Here is a 25,353-nt window from a genome sequence, read left to right on the forward strand (position 1 = left end):
GTGATATTGGTAGCCAAATTAATTCTCTTAAACCTTTTCACATATCACAACTCGAGATGTTACAATTCACCTAAGCCTTTTCACATATCATAACTCGAGATGTTACAATTCACCTCTTCTCAAAGAACGCGACGTCCTCGTTGCGTTCCACGACAGGTCTCAAGACGCCTCTCAGGTTAGAATTGAGAGGGCTAATCAGCTCTGATACCATTTGTAACGCCCCGATCCACCCACTGCTAATGGACCACCCACGTCCGTTCTCTCGGTCCGTGGGCCTTATCCCATCCGACAGTCGGTCGTTAATTTTCCAAGGTTCGAAATAATTGTTTACTGACCCTGCAATCACCACCCGACCTTATATCAAGCAAATTGTATAAATGTTTTATTTGTTTTTTTAATGAAATATCCTTGAAAGTTTTTTTTGTAACATAAAATTTTTAAATAGGGTATTTAAGAGAATTGTCCACCTTAAAATTTTTTTTTTATCAAACTTCCACCTAAAATTTATTTAAAATTTTGAAAAAAATATAAAAATATAAAATATGCCTGAAATTGCGTTGAATGAACGCTTTGGTAGCAGACCGCACCGAATCTAAAAGTGAACGGGGGAGAAGGGAAGATTTCGTCCTAAAACCCTAGAAACTTGTAAATCCCATCCCAGTGAAAGAAAGGAGTCTCCGAGAGATGCAAGGGAAGAAGAAGAAGGAGATGAGTTCCATCTTCGATAACTGCCACGAAACCGCTTCTCAGGAGATTTTTCTACGGAGCTGCGGCTTCGCTCAACGAGGCGTTATTCCAGATTCCGATCCCTCCGTCCTCCTCCCCGGAGCCTCCTCGCCTTTAAATGAAATCGCATCTCGCCGTGATTCCCAGACGGATAGTGTAATCAATTCGGATTACCAAGAGGAATTAGTGGAGAGCCATGCGGTTCGATTCGTCTCTCCCCCCGAAAGCCCTGATACCGTTGATTCAGAGGAGGATCCTACGGTTCCTCTTCAATCAGCTAATCTGTTGTCATCATCTCCAGCCAAGAAGAGGCTTAAAGTTCCTTTGAGGGATGTTGTGAAAGCCATCGTTATGAACTCGAGGAGCACAGAGGAGGACGAAGACAGAGGGATTGAGAAGAAGAAGAAGAGGAGCTGTGTGCAGATCCTTATCGAAAAGGGATTCAATTTCCCTTGAGGGATGCCAAACATGGAGAATTGAGTGAGAATATATAAGAATGTATGAGTGTATGGTAATCCTCTTCAGCTAGCTTTTGGATGTGAATTACATATGTTTCATGGTATATATTGATATGCTATTGGTGTTGGTAATGAGAATATCATAACTCTTGCTTCCATGGTGATCCAAAGCTATTTCAATGGAGATCTTACATAAGTATAGCGTCGCTCTTCAAATCAAAGTGAGCCACAAAATAGTTGTGTATTATTATTGATAATGTTTCTTTTGTTATTAAATTCTATATAGTCACACAACACTAGACAATTTCAGATTATTGTTTCTCCCTTACTAATTTTATATAGAGGCGATTTACAATCCATCTTCTTTATGCCTCTAGTCTTCACTTAACTCTCCACCCAAAGCAAACTGTCAGATTCTTTGCACCTCCAAGAATGTAATTTACATAGAATAAAAGGTGTGTGTTTGAACTTTCTTTGTAGAGATTCTTTACTCAACTCACATTGAAAGTGCTGCGTAGAGAAGTTGGTTCCAAGTATCAGGCAGCCCGGGGAGGCACCAATGGCTACAATCATTCCCTCCGTCGCCACCGTATGTAGAAGGGTGAGCATCTTTTCTCAGCTGAGACAAAGTGGTGATATCTAGTAAGAACACACGATTTTTCATCGAACTCAACACTTTGGACACAACTCCTGCAGATGGAGGCTGACCACTTGGGTAATTTGATCCATCCAACGGCTGCATTTGCCCATTACAACTTTTCCTTGGCTCGTTCCATTCCCTTCCCCTGTCACCCACAAGAAATACAAAATTGATTTAGGTTCTATTGAACGTTATTTTCTCAAACCACAGATAATTGTTACACAAATACATCTTGATTGTTTCCAAGCTTGCTTATGCGTGTTCATTTCGATATTTACCGTTCTGAACAAAATATGTAGTTTTACCCTTGCAAAATTAACAAAAACGCAGAAATGACGTTTTCTAGTAACCGCAATTTAGACGGACTTACTCGTAGTGAGTGGGAGAAATGCCTTGGAAGAAAACTTTGGTCCTGGTGGTATCGACGTTTTGATCAACCCATCGACCCCAAGTGGTAAGTCCTTTGTAAAAAGCGTCAAGACGGTTCATATCTCTTACCAAAGAAGACCCAACTCTAATATAATCCCACCTAAGTTTAAGTTAACATCAAGAAAAAAGATAAAAGATTCAACATTAAGTTATAAAGGATAAAATATATTGGGTTTACATTAAAAATGTGGTTAATCATTGGTACGGACCCTTGAGATTGGCCTTTGTGAGTCCACCAATGCCAAGAGTTGAAGACAAGGACGTCCATGTTTTTCCAAGCATCAGCACCTCCTTCAATGGCTCCAAGGTTAAGCACACGCCCTACTTTCTCTTTGGATATATCCACTATGTATGGGGTTCTATATAGGTGTAACGTCACTCCATATTCCTATTTTTCATAAAATGAAATAAAATCAGGTTTTCGGAATATCTATTCCCATTGAAAAATAAGAAAATTATTATATGAAAGGAAAAAAAGGTTTGCAGAACAAAGAGAACAGTTGAAAATAGTCAGAGGGAAAAGTAAAGAACGAGCTGGACTGTTGGAGTTGTTGTTAGTGTACTTCCTTTACGTATTACGTCCTGTTCGGAAACTCGTTAGGCGTAACGCATGCGGTCGGATAAAGTCTAGCACCGAATCACAAATCGGAGAGAAAGCGGTAGATTAATTGGCGATTTATTTTGGTTATTAATAGTATGTTTCGGCTACTATGTTATAAATCAGATGTGGCGTGGCGGTCTACACCACTTTTATAAAACGTAACAGCCCGGGTTTGATACCCAACTTAGTCAACTTTTGCTTTTTAACATTTTTTCTTTAATGAAGGGTAAACATGTCATTTACCATTCGTCTTCCTCCTAGGTATTTCTATTTTTCTGCAACTAAAAACACGACGGCTGTGTAGATTTACGGTTCTATAAGCTTCAAACATTGGGTTTACTTCTTGTTTTTGCTCAATCTTCATAGATATTAAGGAGATAAATCGATTTATAACTTGAAATGATCAAAAACTTAATTTTTTTTCAGATCCGATTTTCTGACCGAATAGGTTCAATCCGCCACGCTTGGTCACCGTAACGTTTACTCCGCCGCTAAATCGGCTAGGCGGCCGAGTTTTAGAACAGGGGTATTACGTTCTTTATATTTGTTTTTATTATACATGGTATCAAGAATATAAAAACAAAATTTTGGCACAGTGGTAAAAACGTAAAAAGTAGTGTAAACATTTTCTTTCTTTTTGGGTCAAATGTAAACATTATTTAAACTTTAAGCAAATAAAAGGAAAAAATTGGAGGTCCGTAGCTTTCTTTTCGTCCACATCAAGTGAAGAAGACGTGTCATTTCAAATTGTTTTTAGTTTCACAATTGATGAATGATAAAGAACTTTGCACATTTAAGGTAAAAATAAAAAACAGCTTTCGGATGAAAATAACAAATCAAAATGTTCACGAAATGGAAAAGTTTATATGTTTCTATCGAATATCTTCTTTTAGACGTATTAATACTCATGTATGTGTCACTTTTCTCATAATGTAGAATTGTAGATGAAAAATCAAATAAACTTTATTAATAAAAAAAGAGATGTAGGCAAAAGTGGGTGTGATCGAGCACAAACAACAATATGATAATAAGCATTATTAGCACCATACAGCCTTTCCAACTCTTTTCTAAATACGAATAGTATTAAATAGTCCGGAATTAATAAGCATTCAGTATTTTTGACAAAGCCAACTCATTTTTCGTTAATGACAACTATTCCTCGTGAGGATTGTAATGAGATTTTGTACTTATCCGAAGAACACAGTTTTATAATTTTATTTAAGAAAAGAAAGAGACCTGGAAAGTGATAGTAGAGAGTGGGGTTCGCTTAACAAAAGTTGTCTTGGCTTTTGGTACCGACGCATGTATCATACAACCAAACGATTCCCACATGTTCAGACTCAGTGAGTCTCCGACGAACATGACTCGCTTCCCTCTCCATCTCCTCAGAAACGCCGCACCGTCGAACCTAATTACGTAATAAACAATAAAAAGTAATTAACATTCATCATGCATTTACATTTTTTATCACAGCTAAGAGCATTTCCAATGTAAACTTCTATTTTTTCCTCTAAAATAGAGAAACTCTATTATAGAGGTGGATTTGTTCCAATGTATATCTTTATAATAGAGCTTCTCTATTTTAGAGGAAAATAAAGAGGAATTTTACTTTTTGCCTCTATATTTAGAGATTGAAATAGCATATTTCTATATTTTCCTCTATAAATAGAGAAACTCTATTATAGAGTCATACATTGGAGCAAATCCTCCTCTATAATAGAGTTTCTCTATTTTAGAGGAAAATATAGAGATTAAAATAGAGGTGGTTTGGAGATGGTCTAAGACCATCTCCAATGTATTTTGCTATTTATTCCTCTATAATAGAGGAACTCAATAATAGAGATGTGATTTGTTCCAATGTATTTCCCTAAAATAGAGATCTCCAAAATATAGAGTAAAATATAGAGGAATCCTATTTCTTCCTCTATAAATAGAAGAAAATATAGCAATCTCTATTTTAGAGGAAGAAATAGAGTATGGTTGGAGTGATTTTGGTTTTAAATGCTATTATAGAGGCAAATATAGAGAAGGGTTGGAGATGCTCGTTGCCACTTTAGATTTTTTTTTATAGAAAATCCACTTGATCACTTTTATCATATACTCCACTCCTTTTCATATGTAAGGAGAATATTAAAGATCTTCAATGCTACTCCCTCCGTTTCTTAAAGAGTGTCGTTGTGACATTTTTCACACAGATTAAGAAAGTTGTTGAAATATATGTAAGTTGTAATTAATTATATTTCTTTGACCAATAGTATTTTAGATAAATAAAATTATTTATAAAATCAATGCAGTTTGCAATTAATTTTCAGCTAAAAGTTAGTATAATTTACATTGGAATTGTAAAGTGACACTCTTTGTGTAACAAGAAAATGAGTTCAGAGTGACACTTATTATGAAACAGAGGGAGTATGTTTTTGTACAACCACGCTTACGGTTTACCAAACAAAGTACATATATACATATCAACACTAACTTCTAATAAATGTACAATACATAACGCACATAGTAAAATTCCATTTATTCAAATAACAATTTTTTAGTAAAACAGTTTCGTACTAAATAAGAGAAAAGTTCTAAATAATGCATGCAATGAGAATTTAGAAATACCCACCGATCAAATTCTTGTGAACTATATTGGTTAGCTAAAGTTTAATGTTTTATCTTTGATAACTCAAGTTTAATGTTTCTTTATTAAGTTGGATATATTACTGTATAGTTAAGTAGAGACCTTGGGATGGTGCAAGATTCAGGTTGCCATGAGTACTTGAGGAATTGTTTGTCTGGTCGACCGAACTTGAGACAGTCAAACTCGCCGTCGATGAATGGACACGAGGACGAATCATAGAAAGGATAGGAAGCATCGAAGACCCATCGGCCTTGGAACAAGTTACATCCACTCCTCTGCTTCTTCCCTCTCAGCGACGACATCCCACCGTCCGCCGTGCTGTTGCGGTGGTTGGTGTTCACGAGGAATGTATTGTCGGAAGCCAAAGCCTGCTCGAGTCCCGACAAGATTGCGACTGATAGAAGTGGAAGAAAAAGAAGGAGAGAGATGAAGTTGAAACCCATCTTTTTTTTTTAAACAAAAATCTAAGGTTTTGGGTTTTTGTGACGAAGCTTGCTGATGGGTTCAAGCTTATATACACATATTTCTGTACGTATATATACATATATAATTATACCGATACAATGTTTATATACATTCCTTACTTTGCTTCGACATATTCCTTTTTTTGTCCCACAAACAATTATATTAAATTTAAAACGAGTTTAAACGATTACATCCGAAACTAAACTCCACGATAACAAATAATAACCGGAAGGATCCTCGACGGTTTGAAGAACAACATAAAACAGAACACTAAAACATGGGATAACAAAGCTAACGAGAGAGTCTTGCTCCAACAATTGGAGAACCGTGGGAAGCATTTGTTGTGTCCCTGAATAGGTTACTACCACGAGCATGAAATAGTCGCACGCGACGTTGATTAAACCAAACGGCAAAGTTTGGAAGGAGGTGGGGCGAGCATGAACAGCTCTAACTCCGACACCAAGGATCTCCGAAGAGACTAGGTGAAGCTGTGATGGATGCACAAATAATGGCAATTTAAACACAACATCACAGCTTTGGGCTAGGTGAACCCTTTGCACTGAGGTGCAACTACAGACCGTGGACAGACATGATGCTTTGGAGGAGGAATGATGGTTCAAGTTTATAACAATCAGCAAGTTTAAGCTCCATAAATGGTTTTGGTTCAAACCAAAGCATGTCTTGGTTGAGTACCAACGACTCTCGGAAGGGACTGGAGTAACGAGGGAACGCGGCGGAGGTGAGGTGATGCTCTTGACGATCAACCATGAGGGAATGCAAACTGAGATCCAGCTGAGAAAGTGAACTCCGATATTACCGTATCGGGATCCATAGCTCTTGTCGAGACCTGAACTAAGTCGCAATCCCATTGCAACACAACGAAAACTCATATCAAGAGATTTGACGGGGTTGATTTGGCTGAGAGAATGCATGACCAGCGGTTCACAGAGTTGAGATGGGAAGAGACGGGATAGAGAGACGCTTCAGTTACACATAATCCCCCAGATCCGGTGAGCCCATGCTCAGGATGAGTAGATCTGGTGGTTCTGTTTTCATAGAGAGGAGCAGCGTCGAAGGGTGGAGTAGGTTGGACGATGACTCTTACGTACGGCGAGAGAGGTTGTAAAATCTCAATGGAAGTACAGTCAGGAGGGTCCGGCGGGTCCGGCAATAGAAGTTGCTCCGGTGAGAGAGAACCATCATTGAGTCGCAGGAGCACGGAGGAGCTGGTGACAAACCGCAAAGAGACAACCCTTATATAGCTTGAACTTTTAGATCTGGTGGTCGAATGATGTTTGAAAACGAGCTCCGGTAGATCCAGCTTTACTGGTGGGGAAGGACAGCTCGACTGCGACAGCCTTCTGACCCGAGGAATGGAGTGGTGGTCGGAAGCAAGTGAGTTGACGGCGTAACAGGTCTCGTCGGGAGAGATAGCCATCGTCGGGAGGAGCGAGATTCTTCGGTAGGTCGTGGAGCTTCGACATATTCCTTAGGCCATCTTTAACGCGGATCTTTAGCAATAGGGTCCTTAGGAAAAAAATATAAAATTTTGGGATAGGCTATCTTTAACAAGATCTTTAACAATAGGGTCTTTAAAAAAATATAGAATATTGGGTGGGCCCCACCAAAATAAAAGAAACCGGTCATAGAAACCACAAAATAAGGACCTATCTTTTTTCAATTCTTGAATTGTTCGTAGACCCCACCGACACGTGATGATCCGTGCTTGGTTCGCCTTTTAATTAACTTTTTTTTAATCAGACAAGAAAAAAAAAACAAAATTTAAGAAACCCATAAGAGGTTATATGGTTAATGATGCTCTTACTATCTTCGACAAAATAAATAAATAAATAAATAAATAAATAAATAAATAAATATATATATATATATATATATATATTAATGGACACAATTATGTCATTATTTAAACCGTCTCCTGGCATGGTGAACCCGGCTTTAAAGCTAACTAGAATCTAACCCGTGTTAAAACGCGGATTAAAATTTAAGTTATATTTGTTTTATCAATTCAATCCAAATACTATTTTTATTTTATGTTTGATTAAATTAAATTAGAAGATATAAATGTCGATCGATTGCGTAATACGAAAAATTTAATTTTACCCGGTTATGTTACCACCATTGTGATTATTGTAATTAATTTGTTTTATTGGTGAATTGGTTAGAGTAATAGGGTTGTTATTATTATTGTTATAATATATAATGCATGTCAATTTTAGTAGAAATTTAAAACTGAATGATAACTTTTTTATTATTAATTTATTGATTTTACAATTTTAGCTAATGGAATAAATATCATTAAGATCCATTATTATATAATATTTTGGTTCCAAAAACTCTATTATATAATGTACTATATCTTATGTGGTGTATTTGATTAATAGTTTTGTAAGATTTTTATATTATTTACATTTTAACCCTTTACCCCCAAAAAATAGTTGATTTTTTACATCCGATCTTTATTTTATTAAGTATGGAATCATGATTAACATAAACACAATATAACGTGTTATAGAAATATTTGAATGAAATACAGTTGTTACTAAGGTGGAATGTTTAAATATAAATAAATGTACTATATACCAGGGGAAGCATTTTGATTATCTAAGTAAAAATATTTCATTTGTTATTTAATATCCCACTATTTTTGTTCACAATATGTTCAGAATTTAAATTAGTATATTAACCTAAAAAATCATATGAATAATCTAGATCTGGTCTAACATAGACTCTTTTATAGTAGATAAAAATAATGACTCTATTTTAATAGAATAGACTAGATCTTGACCAGCACAACCGTGCGTATTTTTATTTTTACATACTATAACATTTTAGTTCATATAACAAAATATCACTAAATTAATGTAATTTATATGTATTATATAAATCTAAATATCTATATTTTTGGTTTATAGTTTTATTACAATAAATTTTATAAATATTGTAAAAACTATTTTTGAGAATATTAGATAACAATACCATTTTACATAATTTGGTTTTATTTCTAAATTTGAAATGTATATGGAATTTGAATTAAGTTGGATCTACATAATAGAGAGAAGAAATATTTTGGGATACCGTTAAAACAACAATTGTTTTTAGAAAATTACAAAAAAGTATTTTTAAAAAGAGAAATTATAATATTTTTAGTTGGGTAAGATTGTTTTATTTGAAACAGGAATGAATATTTCTTTCTAACAAAATATTTTCAAGATCTTTATAAAATGTTTTTTTTAAAATTAATCAGTTTAAATTGTTATAATCATTAAAATATTGTAATTTTGTTCATAAATAAAAATAATAATTTGAAACTCTAGTTATATTCTATGATAATTTAATTTAAATTAAATAAATTCTGGAAGTAAGTTTTGAAATGATTCTGAAAAGATTTTCCTAGAATTTTCTTAAACAATATTTATGTGTATTTTAAATAAAGATATAAATATATTAAAAGATATGATGATTAAGTTATGTAAGATTTGATGATTCATTTAAAAATATCACACATGAAAAAAGTCATGACTTCTGTTTTAGTATAATAGATTATGACGTAAACTCGTATAGCGATATTGAGCTTGCCGGATAAAAAGAAATAGCTGGAATTTATGTCTAATGTCTTAAGATATGTTTCTCACAAGACTAATTAGACAATGAAGAGAACCAAAAAAAACACACACACACACATGAATATTAGTGTTTTTGTATTTACTATTTAGTTGCTTCAAAAAAAAAGATTTACTATTTAGATGCTCCTAGGAAGCTACATAAAGATTGCACAACTTGCTACGATCAGCTTCCGTGTGTGTTCTTAATAATTAAATAAAAGATGTAATACTTATAATTATGGGGATTTCAGACGGACGTGACTATGTCGTTGATCCCTTTAGCAAACAAAATTTAATCATGCTTTCGAAGAAAATGACATTAAATTATATATCGTGGATGTTAAGTCCATCTCAATGATTATTTTAGTGTTAAATCAGCCTAATTAAAAAAATTACTTAATATGAGACGAATTCATAGTAAAACATAAACTAATTAGGTATGCATCTATTTGTGGTAATATTAAATTACTAGATAATTTATGTTCATATCTAGCTTTTAATATAAATACAAACTTAGACATCGAAATTTTGTACCAAAATTTTTCGGATCTGACGGTCTACATCCACAGTACATTTTTAATAAGCGTAGGAAGTTCATGTTGAGCTTATTTGAATCTTTTAATTATTTATAACTAGGTGTTTTGCCCGCACATGCGGGCACAAATTTCTTATAAATACTTATTAGTTTATTTCTTATTAATCTAAAACCAGCATAATAAATTATTATTTATGTTTTAAATAGTTAAATCAAACATCAAAATATTTATATATGTCAAATACTTTTAATCAAAATATATACTTATTATTGTGTTAAGTTTTTTAAAACACTCATATCTTAGAGATAGTTTAGAAAATATATTTATATTTTTTGGTTGATTAATATTTAATAATAAATTGTTTTGTATCTTAATTTTTGTTTAACTTTTATAATAAAATATTGTTTTCAGATAGGCACAAAAATATATATATAGAAGAATTATATTTTTTTTGATAATTCTAAAATATTATTTTGTAATCAATTATTTAATATAGCATATAACATATAAACTTTATATCATTAAAATAAATTAGTGAATAGTTAGAAACTAATAATAAATTAATAACCTATCTAAAAGTCTAAAACCTAATAAAAATATGATAAATAAGAAAAGCTAATATAACATATATATTTAATATTAATAAAATAAAATTTATTTTATTTATTATATAGAATATTCATCAAGACTATTATTTTAAATTAATGATTTAGTGACTCAGCTCAAAACAAATAATACATCAATGATAATTTAGCTTAAACTTAATAAGAATATGACAAATAAGCAAAATTACCTAAAATCATGGAGAACATGACAACTAAGCAAATTTACTTCATAAATAATAGTATAGATAATTTTTTGGTCAAAATGTTAAAAATTATTTATTTATTTATTTATATTATTATTTATTTGTGTTAAAAATTAATTTTTATTAAACAGAAACACTTTTGAGGGTAGAAGACAAATATGAGTTTTCACCGTCGTGGGTTCACAAGTCACATGAAGAAAACACGTATGTTAGAGTGTATATATAAGATAATACATGTGTGTGAATGGCAAAGAGAACGATATTGGAAGGAAATGGAGAATATTTCACGAGTGGAAAGTGGAGCAGGTTTTGTCTTCCTAGTGACAAATCTTTTTTTTTTAATCTTTTTTATTTAGCCTGTATCTAAATTTAAATATTTAATAATTGTATATACAGACACATGAATATCATGACACAATAGCTCATAAACTGATTTTTTCACTTTAGAATATATATTAACCACAAATATTACAAACACAATAGTACAAAGAGAAAAAAAAACAACAACAATAATCCGAATGTTTTATGGAAAGCTAAAACTTTAGAGTTGTAAAGAAACCAAGATCTACAGGAACCATTCCTCCCGGAACCATAAACTTATTTAGCTGTGATTCAGAGTTTCATGTCTTCAAAATATTTAGATTCTTTTAATAAACAAATTTAATGACGAAAAGTGTTTTCTACTACTATTAATATATGCATTTTCTAAATGTTACAAAACCATATAATTTCTTTCCTATCTTTTTTTTGTCATCAACAACACAGACTCATATAGACTCTACACACCAAATTGGTAGCTTCGCATCCATGTGAACGACGAAAGACGATTGTTGTCTGGCACTACGTGCTAAACGATCCGCCCTTGAATTCTCCGTCCGTGGTACATGAATGAACTGTGAGCTTTGGAAACTACTTTGTAGACTCTAATGCTGGTCACTCCTCTGGTTCTGAAACCATCTTCACTAACTGAGAACAATCAAACGTAACCTGAAACTGTCGCAAATTTTTCATACACTCCATTGCCCAAATCAAGGCCTCCACCTCCGAGTGAAGGGGTGATAAGCTGGCTCGAACATTTCGTGCCCCCATTAGTCTTTCAAAACTTCCAAAGTGCTATACCAACCTTGCCCCGAAAAAAGATCCTTATCCTTCCACGAACCATCTGTAAAACACCATCTCCCTGGAATTGTGATTGGATGATTTACTTGTGGCGGTAGAGATCGACGTACATCTAATTCTTGTGCCGCCGCCCACATGGTAGATTCCGTTTCCGCCAATTTTAAAGTATCTAGTGGATCCACATCCAGATTGCTAAACACCTTGTTGTTCCGTGCCTTCCAAATATACCATAATATCCATGCAAATTGATGATCATTCATCTTCGGTAAAACTCTCCAGAATAAATGATCTATATTAGCAAACAGTGCCTCCGAAGGAAACACATCTGGATTTGTTGGTATCTTTGATAGTGCCCATACCTGCTGAGCTGGGGGACAATCAAAGAAGACATGGTTTAGAGATTCCTCAGTATACCCACATCTATCACAACCAATATCCCCTTTCAACCCTCGGACTTTAAGATTCTTTTTGACCGCAATACACCCTAATAATTTCTTTCCTATCAAGCAAACATAAACTTCTGCCAAGTAACCACCTCCTGTTAACAATCATATTTATATATTGCCTAATTATTTCGACACTAATACTCACGCAATATTTTCAACTTTGATTTCCTAGCTCTTGAACCAGGACAACTGTTTTACACGGTAAAACCTCTATAAATTAATATTTTATAAATTAATAATTTTTATAAATTAATAAATTTTATCGGTTTCAACTTGGATCTGTTCAAAATTTAGCACAAATCAATAAAATAATAAAATAATTAAAAAGCTATGTAAATGTATGGTCTCACTAAAATTATAAATTAATAATTTATATGTATATATATTTCATATAAATAAGAACTTATTATTATATTATTTTTTATATTCACAATGAAACTATTTTTATGCTTAACACATTAACATATTTTTGATGAGATTTAGTAATATTATATATATATATATATATATATATATATATATATCTAAAACCACATTTAAGTTCTATGAAATATATAATATATACAACAAATAATATAATATAATTAATATAATTTTCAACTATTAAAAGATAACAAGTAATGTCTATACACTGAAGTCAAATATTTTCTTATCTTTGAATTAATTATATCATAAAATAAGAAATCTAAATAAGGAAATTTTTGTAAATTAATATCTATATAAATTAATTAAATTTCAAAATACCAATATTATTAATTTATAGAAGTGCTACTGTATTAGTATATAAATATAAATGATCGTTCCGATATGATTTATGCTTTTATTTATCTTTATCTCTAAAATCTGAGATCCGATTTTTTGTAAAAGAAACCCACTCGAAATGTCACTACATAATTTTAACAAAGCATGTGTCGTTATCGTTAGGAGATCCAAGCCTAATACCAATGTTACATGATATATTGTCAATGATTATATATTTCTTCTCGACACAATGTCCGCTCGAAAGTCAACACCATCCTAATTCAAGGGACTCGATCTGATTTCAGCAAAAGAAAGCTAAATAACTCAGTAATCCATGATTTTAGTATTTGGATTTCTCCACTACACTACTAAGATAAAGTTACATATGTAACGTTCTCTTTTATTGAAAATATACTTGTTAATTCAAGGGAAACAAAATTTCATGTGTATTTCTTTTGGATGGTTTATCAATTATATATTTTGGGATGTCATTCATCACAAGGCATTATAACATCGTTACCGAGTTGTTAACAAGATATTGTGAAGGAGTCTTCAACGGAAGCGTTTGCAAAAGTTGACACGTAGGGAATTTTGGATGTTTCAAGTCATTTCTTTTGTCTGCGTTATTGCCAAGTATGCTGACTTCCCAAAAAAGATTTATAAGAATTAGAGTACGTACTATGTTGTCGCTTTGTGTCACGGACAGCAGATCACGTCAGACTTTATATACGAAGGATAAAATTAGCTTTGGGGTCAGTTGTTGACAAAAAATGTAGTTTCTTTTTTTTTGAAAAAAAAATGTAGTTCAACTTCAATATGTGTAAAAGGTATAACTTATACAACATTGTTAAGAAAAATCAAATACTTGTCATATAATACTTCACATGATTTTGTTAGCTTTTCAAGACTTTGTGAGAGGCTACCAATTTGCAATGCCATGATTATTTTGAAGGTGTTTAATCCAGTAAAATTGAAACAATTATATAATATAACTCATAACATATATATATATACACTTTATTTTATTAATATGATCTTGATATTTAAAACGTTAATTTGTATAATTTGTTTTAAGTTTAAGCTTTTCGTTGAAAGATATTTGTCTTTTATTTAATAATTTTATGATATAACCCACGAATTTTTATTTTAATTAAATCTATAATATCTTTTTAACTATTTATTTTTGATGGTTAAATAAAATAGAAAAAATGTTTATAAGTTAGAATACTGAGTATATGTTTATGTTTTAATAAATCTAATTTTGATCATATAAACTAAAATTGACAAAATGTTATATATATGGTTTTTGGCATTTATAAATCTAAAACCTAATAATACATAAATCGAACCAAACCAAACTATATATACTTTTAATATGGTGACTAAATTTTTTAAAATAAAACATCGAAAAGCTGAAAAAACTGAACCGAGCCCTAGTATTACTCGTTAGGTTAGAAACACGGATCACAAAAATATATAGCAGAAATATGGTGAATATCTTGACATGAGGCAAAACATACCATATGTGGGATATAGATTTTTAAAGCCAAACAGTTCAAAAAGGATCAGTGAATGGTGATATGATCTTTCAATAATCACTTTTTAACAATGTAATGACATGATAGTTCGAATAAGTATTTTAACAACTTGTTATTTTTCGAACTTTTGGGTCGAACAACTTGTTCTCTATGATAAGTTAGGAAGCCAGTTGTTTTAATATATCTCTCAACCGATTCCAATACACTTAATTTACAAGTTCACTTTGTTCATTGCGATTGAGTAAGAGAAAATTACATACTAATCTCTTGAGAAAAAAGTAATATTTTTACTATGTAAGGAAACCATAATTGCCAACATAATTCCAGTCTTGCAATGAATTTTTCAGTTAATAAACTACTCTGGATTTATTCACTTATACAATTAATTTGGGTTGAACTCAACTTTCGCTAACAAAACACAAATTGGGTATTATATGTGACTGATTATGTATTATCATATATTAATATAGTAGTTTACCAAAACAAAAAGTTCTCCAAGTACACTTGATGTCAAGAAAAAAAAGTTCTCCAAGTGCACCATACAAGTCCATAACATTTCGGTCAACTAAAGATACAAATGAAATAGATAGACCCGTATAGGTCCCATGGGTCTCGTTTATTGGGTCCACACACGTTGCTCCAATGAGTGGGTTTTGGTTTGGTGGCCGAAGTTGCTTCCAGGCAATGCTAACCCGAGTTCCGTATCCCACTACCACATTCGTTTTATATATTTGGAAATTCCATGGGTTTGGTCAGAAAAAAAAGGGAAATTAATTCAATGGGTTGATCAATAACATTTTATTTGTTTCTTAAATACATTACAATCATGAAATTGGATGAAGTGATTGGTTTGGTGTTCTTGTTATAAGATCTTATCATATGGTTAGAGGATTCGATGGACATAACACTATGTCAGGGCTTGGCACAATGCAAGGGAGATGATATCGAAAGCTCCAGTTGGACAAAGTTTACATCAACCTCAAGTCTTAAGTTTGGATGACATTTGTATGGTGGATGGCTCATGGACCTCTACTGACCGTTTTACTGGAGTAGGATGGGCTTGGAAAGATAGCATGGGAAAGATCCAACTAATAGGGAGAAGAAACTTGAAGAGACGTGAATCGCCACTACACTCGGAACTTGAAGCTTTAAAATGGGCAATGAAGACAATACTGCAACACTCGGACTGCCAAAGATTTGAAACAGATTGCGAGGATCTTATCACAATAATAATGGAACCACAGACATGGCCAACCTTCTCTACGGAGCTAGAAATGATAAACACTTTGAAAATATGCTTTACGGATTTTTCCATCCACTACAATTCAAGAAACCAAAATGTAGTAGCTGACTCGGTAGCTAGGACTGCTCGTACTTTTCAACGTTCTCTTTGTTACTTTGGTTGTTCTATTCCGGTATGGTTATCCAGACCACCTCAAGTTTGAGTAATAGAATGGCCAATTGATGTTTAAAAAAAAAAACACTATGTCAGGGCTCAGTTTAACATATATTTAATTTTAATACGTATTATAGCCACAATCTGTCAATATCTATGAAATTTAAAATAAATCGTGCATAATTGTAGAAGGATAGTGACTTAGGAAAGATTCCTTGTCATTCCATATTGGCTGGCTGTGCTAAACACGTTGGCAAGTTAGATAAGATATGCTTATCTTCACACAAACAAATATTTGACAATTATTACTAAATGATTGTATTATACTAATCGTGATTTGTTGAGTGGAAACATAATGTTACCAGTTATGGAACAAGCTTGGTTCCGTTGTTCATCTTCCTTCAACGATCGATATATCGCTATCGAGTTCATATCTCTATATATAAAGGCTTGAGTTCATATATATTGATAGAATAACTAGAGTATTTCATATTTTACTTCAAAATCTAAACTTTGTTTGAAATGCTATACAATCTGAAATCCAAAAAGAAATCCAAAATATATGAAAAACTCGGTAAACTTTAATATAGTAGTTCAGTTTAATGATATCATGATAATTCTATAGACTATAGTGATTTGATGAAAATCAAAATATGGAGAATTCAACATGCTTAGAAACTTGGCTTCAGGCTATCGTAAGTTTTTTTTTTTTTTTTTTTTTTTTTTTTTTTGGTAACTCTGGTATCTGGGCAGCCACATTCTCAACTATCCCCCGTAGGGGATCCAGCGCCCCAACGGAAGGGATGTTAAATCCGTTGTGGCCAAGGCTCGACTATCGTAAGTTTGATCAATAAAGTACGATCATGCAATCCTAAATGACGTTTTTTCCTTAAAAACGAATCCTAAATGACGTTTTATAAATTAAGTGAGATATTTTTGAACATGAGTTAGTTGTAGGTGAGCCAAAATGCAAATATGAAGTCGATATAGCACATGAATCATTTTTTTTTCGCTTTACTTAAAAATAAAGGAATGAAGTATCATTATGTTGGTTTGCGTAAATTAATATCATTTGGAGCTCTTAGATATGACCTTGTGGACTAGAAATCGGAAGGTAATGATGACAAATCGCATGAAAAGAACGAAAAGTCAATCAAGTTGTGAAGTAGTGGAAGACTGGAAGTATGTGGTGGGATTTATTAACTAACTTACAATACATCAACATATGATAATGAGTGTCTTTGTTACGTACCTATGACTCTATACATGACAATACCTCTCTTTCTGGACGACGTACGTGACCATCGGACTGTCAATCGAATTTACTTGTTATCAATTCTTCTTTTTTTATTGATTACTTGATTAGACGTTCGATACCTTGTTATATGTATGTTTTCTAAATGGACATTCGGTCAACAACCTTTGCATCAGTGGTTTACAAAGACCAATATACATGTCGTTTGAAAGCATACTATTATTTTTTTTTCCTTTGTTTTCCTTTTTGCTTTGTTTCCGAATTATTAACAAATAAATTTCTTTTCATACTTTTCGAATTAAATTTATCTACAGTATGAACCATTTTTGCTGAAATAAAAATAAAATATTATTATTACAATAGATTGGCAGTCGGATGCAACATGAAACCGTATAATGTACTGGTTGTCAGACGAGATCCAAAATAGATAAGACAAAAGTATGATAGAACAAGACTTGTTAGATACGTCAAAAACAAAAATACCATTTTCTGTATAACTATTTTGTTTAATGACAGCCATTTCTTAAATAAATTTAGACCATGCGTCCATGCCTACGTAGAAACCGAAATTTTTTAACTGACTTAAAACTGTTAGTTTTTGTCCTACACCTCTTTGATTGTAGAAGAAGACAAAACTAATTCAAAGATAACCCCTAAAACAATAGCTCAAAGACATGATTTTGATCATTCGAATATGTAAAGTTAGGGAAAGCCTATCATGATTCTTTTTTTTTTTTTGACAACAAATGAAGACTAAAAAAAAACTACGATGTATGCGCACCGGACTCAGAGAACCAAGCCGGAGGCATAGAGTCGACATAGAACATAGCTGAAGGGGAACGTCTAGCACCTCGTGCCAGCTTGTCCGCCACTTGATTTTGCGCCTTCGGAATATGTCGAATTGTGAAGTTAAGGAAGAAAGTCTTACTGCGTTGAAATTCCTCCAAGTGTGTAGTAAAAACTGGCCATTCTCCCGACGATGACACCATCTTCACCAGTTGAGAATAGTCTGTTGCAAAGACTACGTCTGAGTAGTTGAGGGCCTTCATACACTCCATAGCCCATATCAGAGCTTCACATTCAGCATGTAAAACAGATAAGCTTCGGCGGAGACTCATAGCGCCCATCATCTTCTCGGTTCCTCCATTTTTCCTGCAGAACCAGCCTTGGCCGGTGAATTGATCTTCTAGGCTCCATGCACCATCAGTTAGGCAAACTCTAGAGGTCTCTGCGGATAGCCAGTCTGACGACGGGTTATCAACTAGACCATTTGTTGGTATCATCTTTTGAGCATCTGCCCAAACCTCCGCTTCCACTTCCGCTCTTCTAAGGATTTCCTGCGGATCTCTCGCTTTATTTGTGTAGATCTTACTATTCCTATTTTTCCAAATATACCATAATATCCAAGAGAATGAATCAAAATTATAATCCTTCGGAAGTCTCCAAAATAAATAATCGAAATTTGAGAACAGAGACACACTGGGAAAGAGTCCCGGTGCCGAAGGTATTTTTGACAATGCCCATATTTGTAATGCCGGTGGGCATTCAAAAAGAATATGATTAATTGATTCCTCCTCTGCTCCACATCGACTGCATCTTAAGTCGCACGTAATACCTCGCGACCGTAAGTTTTCTGCCACCGGTAGGATTCCTTTAATAGCTTGCCAAATAAAATGTTTTAGCTTGGGCGAACAATTCACTTTCCAAGTAAAACTTAACAACGCGGTTGTATCTGGCCCATAAGGGGTCATCTGAGTACCTTTATCTGGGAATTTTGATTCTACTTTATATCCCGATTTAACTGTGTATTGACCAGTATCTGTGAATGCCCAACCACAAGAATCTGGTCGACCAAATGGGCTAATTGCCAAACCTTGAATGAGAATTACATCCTCTGGTTGGATATATGCATTAAGCAAATCCACCTTCCAAGAACAATTGACCGGATCAATAAAAAAGTCCACCTTAATATCAGGTGGGTCCATGAGTTGATTTTTTGGAGTTGCTGATCTCGGGCGAGGAGCAGGAAGCCATGGATCTGTCCATACGGATATGGATTTCCCGTTTCCTACTCTTTTGATTAGCCCTTTATTAACCAGAGATCTAGCAGAGCATATATTTCGCCACCCATAAGAGGGGGAATAAGATCTGTGTGGATCCAACGGATCTGTATTGCGAAAATACCTACCTTTAAATACTTTAGAGAACAAACAGTCTGGTTTATCAATTAATCTCCACAACTGTTTTGCCAATAAAGACGTATTAACATTTTGCAAATCTCGAAAGCTTAATCCTCCTTCAGCTTTATGTTTGCAAACTTTGTCCCAAGATAACCAATGCATACCCCTCTTATTACCGCTTCCGCCCCACCAGAAATGGGAAATTGTCCCTGTTAATTTCTTAGTAACCGCCTTAGGTAACCGATAACAAGACATCACGTAATTTGGCATTGCCGTGGCTGTGGAATTTATCATTACCTCCTTTCCCCCCTTAGTAAGAAATCGGACCGTCCAGTTATTGATCTTCTGGTTAATTCTCTCATTTACATAACCAAAAACCTGAGTTTTTGGTCCTCCTAGACTCTCCGGGATTCCCAAATAACTTCCCATTCCGCCAATTTTTGTGATTCCTAGCTGGTTTTTAATTTCTTCCCTAATATTTTCAGGTATCTTGTGGCCAAATTGCAATGATGATTTATCAAAATTAATTAGCTGCCCAGACACCGCCTCATAATCCTTGAGTAGTTTGAGGATGACTTCGCATTCCATCGAATTGGCTTTACAAAAGAACAAACTATCATCCGCGAAAAGAAGATGTGAGATCGCAGGACTCCCTCGTGAAACCTTTAACCCCGTTAATTTTTTATTCCGTTCCTCTTTCTTAATATTTGCAATAAGAGCTTCCGTACACAGAATAAATAGATACGGTGACATGGGATCCCCCTGTCGTAGTCCCCGATTTGGGACAATACAACCTTTAGGTTGACCATTGAGCAATACTTTATACTGAACCGATGAAATACATTTCAAAATTCTGGAAACCCATATGGGCGAAAAACCCATTTTCAAAAGAAGGCGCTCCATGAACGCCCACTCTACCCTATCATAAGCTTTGCTCATATCCGTCTTAATAGCCATAAACTTTTCCTTACATGCATTATTAGTACGTAATCCATGAAACATCTCTTGCGCAATAAGAATATTGTCTGAAATAAGTCTCCCTGAAACAAAGGCAGATTGTGTTTCTGAAATGAGCGCTGGAAGTAAGCCTTTCAATCTCTGACACAAAACTTTGGAAATAATTTTATAAGCTACATTACAAAGGCTAATAGGCCGTAACTCCGTCATTCGATTTGGTCGAACCGCCTTCGGAATAAGACAAATATTTGTCAAATTTATTCTATCATAAAAATTTCCAGATCGTAGGAAATTATTAACCATTTCAACAATATCCTGCTTAATGACCGACCACGATTGTTGGTAAAACAGAGCCGTCATCCCATCCGATCCCGGCGCTTTCTCCGGATGCATCATAAAGACTGCAGTCCGTACCTCTTCCTCCGATGCCGGAGCCATTAGTCTCCTATTCTGATCCATAGTTACTGTAGTTGGTATCTCTTCCAAAAAACCATCAAAATCTGGCGGTGAGGTAGATTGAATTAAATCCATAAAATATTTAACTGCCACCTGTTCAATTTCTGCTTCCGAATTAGTCCACACCCCTGCCTCATTATATAAACCACTTATTCTATTTTGGATACGTCTCTGCTTTGTTAGAGCATGGTAAAACTCAGTATTCCGATCTCCATACATATGCCACGTATTTCTGCTTTTTTGTTCCCAATAAAGCTCCTCATCTCGATACGCCTCTTTCAACTTACGCGAAACCTCTAGCACTTCATCATACGATCTTGTCATATCAGTCTGAACCTCCTCAAGAGCTTTTTGTAATGAGGATATTTTTTCTTTCCCATATGGGGGATTATTCTTTCGCCATACCGAGATCTCATGACGACAATTAGAGATCTTATCAACTATACCCCCTCTTTGGCCACCTCTCCGCATCGTCCAACCTCTTTCTATAGAGTCCATAAGACCTTCTCCTCCGATCCATCTTTTATCAAACCGGAATTGTTTCCTAAATTTCATAACCTTATCATCAATGGTGGCAACAATTGGTCTGTGATCAGATCCAATCATACCAAGGTACTCCACAAAAGAACATGGGAAAAGATTATGCCATTCGTTATTCCCTAATGCTCGATCAAGACGACATCTTACTGTATGTCCTCCTCTTCTACCCTTCCATGAGAGAGTGTTTCCTAAAATCGGAAATTCCATCAATCCACAATTTTCTATCATATTATTAAACGACACAAATGTATCAGCATGACGTAAGGGTCCCCCATCTTTTTCATGGTTTCCCGTTATCTCGTTTAAATCTCCATTAACAAACCACGGTTCATCTCTAATAATACCCATCCTCGTGAGCCTCTCCCAGACCTGATCCCGAAGGCTTTGATTTGGTTCACCATACACAAATGATATGAATATTCTCTTCCCTTTATATTATGTTACCACATCAATGATCCTATTGTTTGAAGATATAATATCCACTTTTAAGGAAGAATCATAGTACAAAGCCAGCCCTCCACTTCTTCCTCGCGGGTCAACAGTGTGAAGGTGGGTAAAACCAAAATGAAATTGAAAAGATTGTACAAAATCAAACTGTTGTTTCGTCTCAGATAAGAAAAGAAATGTCGGTTTGTGTTTTGACCAAATTTCCCGAAGATAACTAATCGTCCAGCGACTTCCCATCCCTTGACAATTCCAGCTTAATATTTTCATTAATCAAATTATTTAACACACTAATAACCAGAAACCCTTGTCCCAAACCCTGATATTAGGAGCCAAGAAGACGTAATAAGGCCTTCCAAATCGGTTAACATTATAAAAATAATAGTGCACCAATTGTTACAAGACATCATAGTACTCGTAGCGAGCCTATATACTCCAAAGAACTGATACTCTGATTTAATGACCTCGTGAGAAAATAGGGATATCCCATCTGTTGTCCATACTCCACAAAACCAAGACTTAAAAACATACTTGTGCTGCTCATGTTTTCCTCCTATCGGACATGAACGTCCACATAAGTTCCCACCGTCAAACTCAATCGAGTGAGAAATACCACTACCATAGAAACCAATCCAAAGCCAGTTACTATCCCACAGAAAACCTATCCACTGCATTTGCCTCTGTTCCAGCATAAACTCACACTCAAACCGAGAGCAACAAGAACCACCACAAACATAAAAAGACCAACAGGAACCAACAACAGAGTAATTATGCAATACCAGAAAGCATAGTTCCTTTCTAAGCCTGTAATAATTCAAATACAAACATAAACCACCACTACTACTTGCACACCTAAAGAACCCATATTGTGACTTCCGACTCCATACAGCATAAAACCAGAAACATTTCATCTTATTAATAGAAGGAATTAGAAAGACAACCCTACATTTCGGGTCAAACAAAGGCCATAAACCAACATCAAAGGACTGGATTTTATATAATAATCCACACATTATTGGGGTTGAACTTGAAATAAAACAGTACTCTAGGATGGATCCACTAAAGCACTTTACCTCAAGGCTTGTTTCCAGCCTTCTTGCCCTCTCCATTCTTCACCGGTGCTTTGACAATCTTTGTCTTCCTTGGAGAAAGCAGCTTGTGTACTAGGCGTGTCCCAGCAGCTCCTCCTCCAACTCCCGCCTTTGAACCTTTTTTCTTTGGCGCCTTTGTTCCAGCCTCTTCTTCATCACCAGTATCAGCTATCGCAGTTTCACTGTCTTTGTTGACCACCTCCTCAGAAGCCGGAGGTTCCAGTTCCATCTCCTCCATAAACTCCGGAACTTCACCCTCCTCCCATTCGTCATCTAGAAGCTCAGAGTCCGAGAGCAATACTCCTTCCACCATTAAGTTGGCCTCATCTAGTGGCGAGATTTGGTTCTCAGCAACCACGCCAACTCCCTTAGTTTCCCCTATCGCTTCTTTCTTTTCCTTTTCAACATCCATTTGTCTCTCCTCCGACACCTTGCCACCTTGTGATGTCTCTGCTTCCTCCAACCCCACCATTGCTACAGATTCCTCAAAAAGAAGAGCTTTCCTCGTCCCAGAACTCCCCTCTTGCGTCCTCATTTCTTGGTTCTCCCTTTGCGGGTAGTGGACCCCTTTGAATGCATCCATCATGAGCTTCTGAGGAGGAGGAAGAGTATTACCATCTCCAACTCCTAACTGTTGCACCCCTCTAGTGTTAATGGCAAAACGCCTCTGCTCCTCCCTGGGTGCCCCATAGCCATGCTGTCTGCGAGCATGTCCCTCTCCATAACCACCACCGTACTTTCCCCTTGAGCGTCCGTCCTGTCTATAAGGACCTTGTCCCTCTTTAGCAATACCCTTACCCTTATTGTCTTCCTTAGCACCTCTAGGTCGCATATCATTGCCTCCCCCAATATCCTTCATCGAATCACCTCCATTACCAACTGCCGCCTTGTAGCTTAGCGGTTTTAGGCCATGATCAGAGATCGGTCTCTCTTCCTTAACTTCTGGCTCCTCCTTGATCTTTGAAGGGCACCGTGACTGATCATGCGTCAAATGCGCACAAAGTCTGCAGAAACCCACCAACCTATCGTACCTCAGGTTCACGGGGAGCTCCACACCCTCAGCAAAGTTGACATCCATTGAGAACACCAGCGGCTTGAAACTATCCAGCTCCACACGTACTCTACCTTCCACCAGTTCTGCATCGCCATGAACTACTCCAAGCGCCTTCCCAACACCAAGAAATGTTGAAGCCGCCCAAAACTGCATAGGGACATCTAGTACCCGAACCCAAAACGTTATCCGAGAGGGGTAGTTTGGCTCAAGAACCGGCTTCCACCGCACAATGGATAACATCCAGTTGTCAAAGTGAAACGGCTCCATCTTCAGTACTTCAACAATATCCTCTTCTCTTTCGAAATCAAATCTGAATCTTCCCAGGCCCAAATCAGTGCCCACCACGTGTCCCTCTACTAGCCAAAACCTTGGCAACATGTACAGCAGATTCCTCATGTCTTGCTTAGGCGGGTTCATACACCGTCCTATCAACGTTTTGGCATACTGAGCAATGATCTCTGTATTGTCAAAACGAGGGACCGAAATCTTCAGCCTCGGCTTGGCCACTTCCACCGTCTTTCCTCCTGACTTCATCATCCATTGGGATTGAGACATCTTCGCTAAACCAACACCACCAAAACCAAGAGGAAACAAAATTGTCAGACACCAGAAATGAGTTATTGCAAACGCTAAGAAGCTATGTGATACTAAGCATATCTCGTTACAATGACTTATAAATACTCCTAGGAGTAGAATCAGAAAGATACTGCAGAGATCAATCCAAAGATACACTATTATGTGACAGCTTGTAATCCTAAAACGAGAGAAATCAATTCTAGAACCTATTACCATAAACAGATAAATCCCCTTCCAAATAAGAGTATGCAAATCATTTTGATCCATCATGATATCTCTTAAGGAAATTAAAAATTCATGGCAACGATAACCATATCTCAATCGAGACAGAAAATCAGTGAACCTCCATCGAAAGGAAACCCACATCGATACAGATATTTCAAGAAACCTTAAATGGAAAGTAGAGTCACACCTTTTGCTCAACAATTGAACCGTTGCCGGTTTTATGCTCCTCCAATTGGGATCGTGATTCATCAGTCTCCCTCGTAAATCAGCCCGAATCACCTTTCCTAATCCGTCCCTCCCCCATCCTTCGCAAAGCCCCCAATTTAAAAACCCTAAATCGCATTCGATCTATATCGGTTCAACCCGAATAATCTCAATAACCAGATCTCCCTGTATCGTCAGAGAACTACCATCACCCCA

The 25,353-nt window shown here is 35.3% G+C and overlaps 2 protein-coding genes and 1 pseudogene across 2 annotated transcripts; 1 reads left to right on the forward strand and 2 right to left on the reverse strand.

The window, feature by feature from the left end:
• Window positions 1–548: 548 nt before the first annotated feature.
• LOC108831038 (uncharacterized) lies at window positions 549–1,340 on the forward strand. The gene has a single exon (XM_018604609.2). The coding sequence runs from the start codon at window positions 685–687 to the stop codon at window positions 1,180–1,182; it is 498 nt and encodes a 165-aa protein (XP_018460111.1). The 5' UTR covers window positions 549–684; the 3' UTR covers window positions 1,183–1,340.
• A 66-nt stretch (window positions 1,341–1,406) lies between these two features.
• Window positions 1,407–5,988, reverse strand: LOC108831037 (protein trichome birefringence-like 38). The gene is made up of 5 exons (XM_056986102.1): window positions 5,586–5,988; window positions 4,091–4,262; window positions 2,463–2,641; window positions 2,195–2,353; window positions 1,407–1,969 (listed from the first exon to the last, which is right to left on the reverse strand). Exons 1-5 carry the CDS (start codon window positions 5,924–5,926, stop codon window positions 1,681–1,683), a joined length of 1,140 nt encoding a protein of 379 aa, XP_056842082.1. The 5' UTR covers window positions 5,927–5,988; the 3' UTR covers window positions 1,407–1,680.
• Window positions 5,989–6,101: 113 nt separating this feature from the next.
• Window positions 6,102–7,508, reverse strand: LOC108834575 (uncharacterized; annotated as a pseudogene).
• Between the last annotated feature and the right edge of the window lie 17,845 nt (window positions 7,509–25,353).

The sequence above is a fragment of the Raphanus sativus genome, chromosome 5, assembly GCF_000801105.2.
Source record: "Raphanus sativus cultivar WK10039 chromosome 5, ASM80110v3, whole genome shotgun sequence".
NCBI lineage: Eukaryota > Viridiplantae > Streptophyta > Magnoliopsida > Brassicales > Brassicaceae > Raphanus > Raphanus sativus.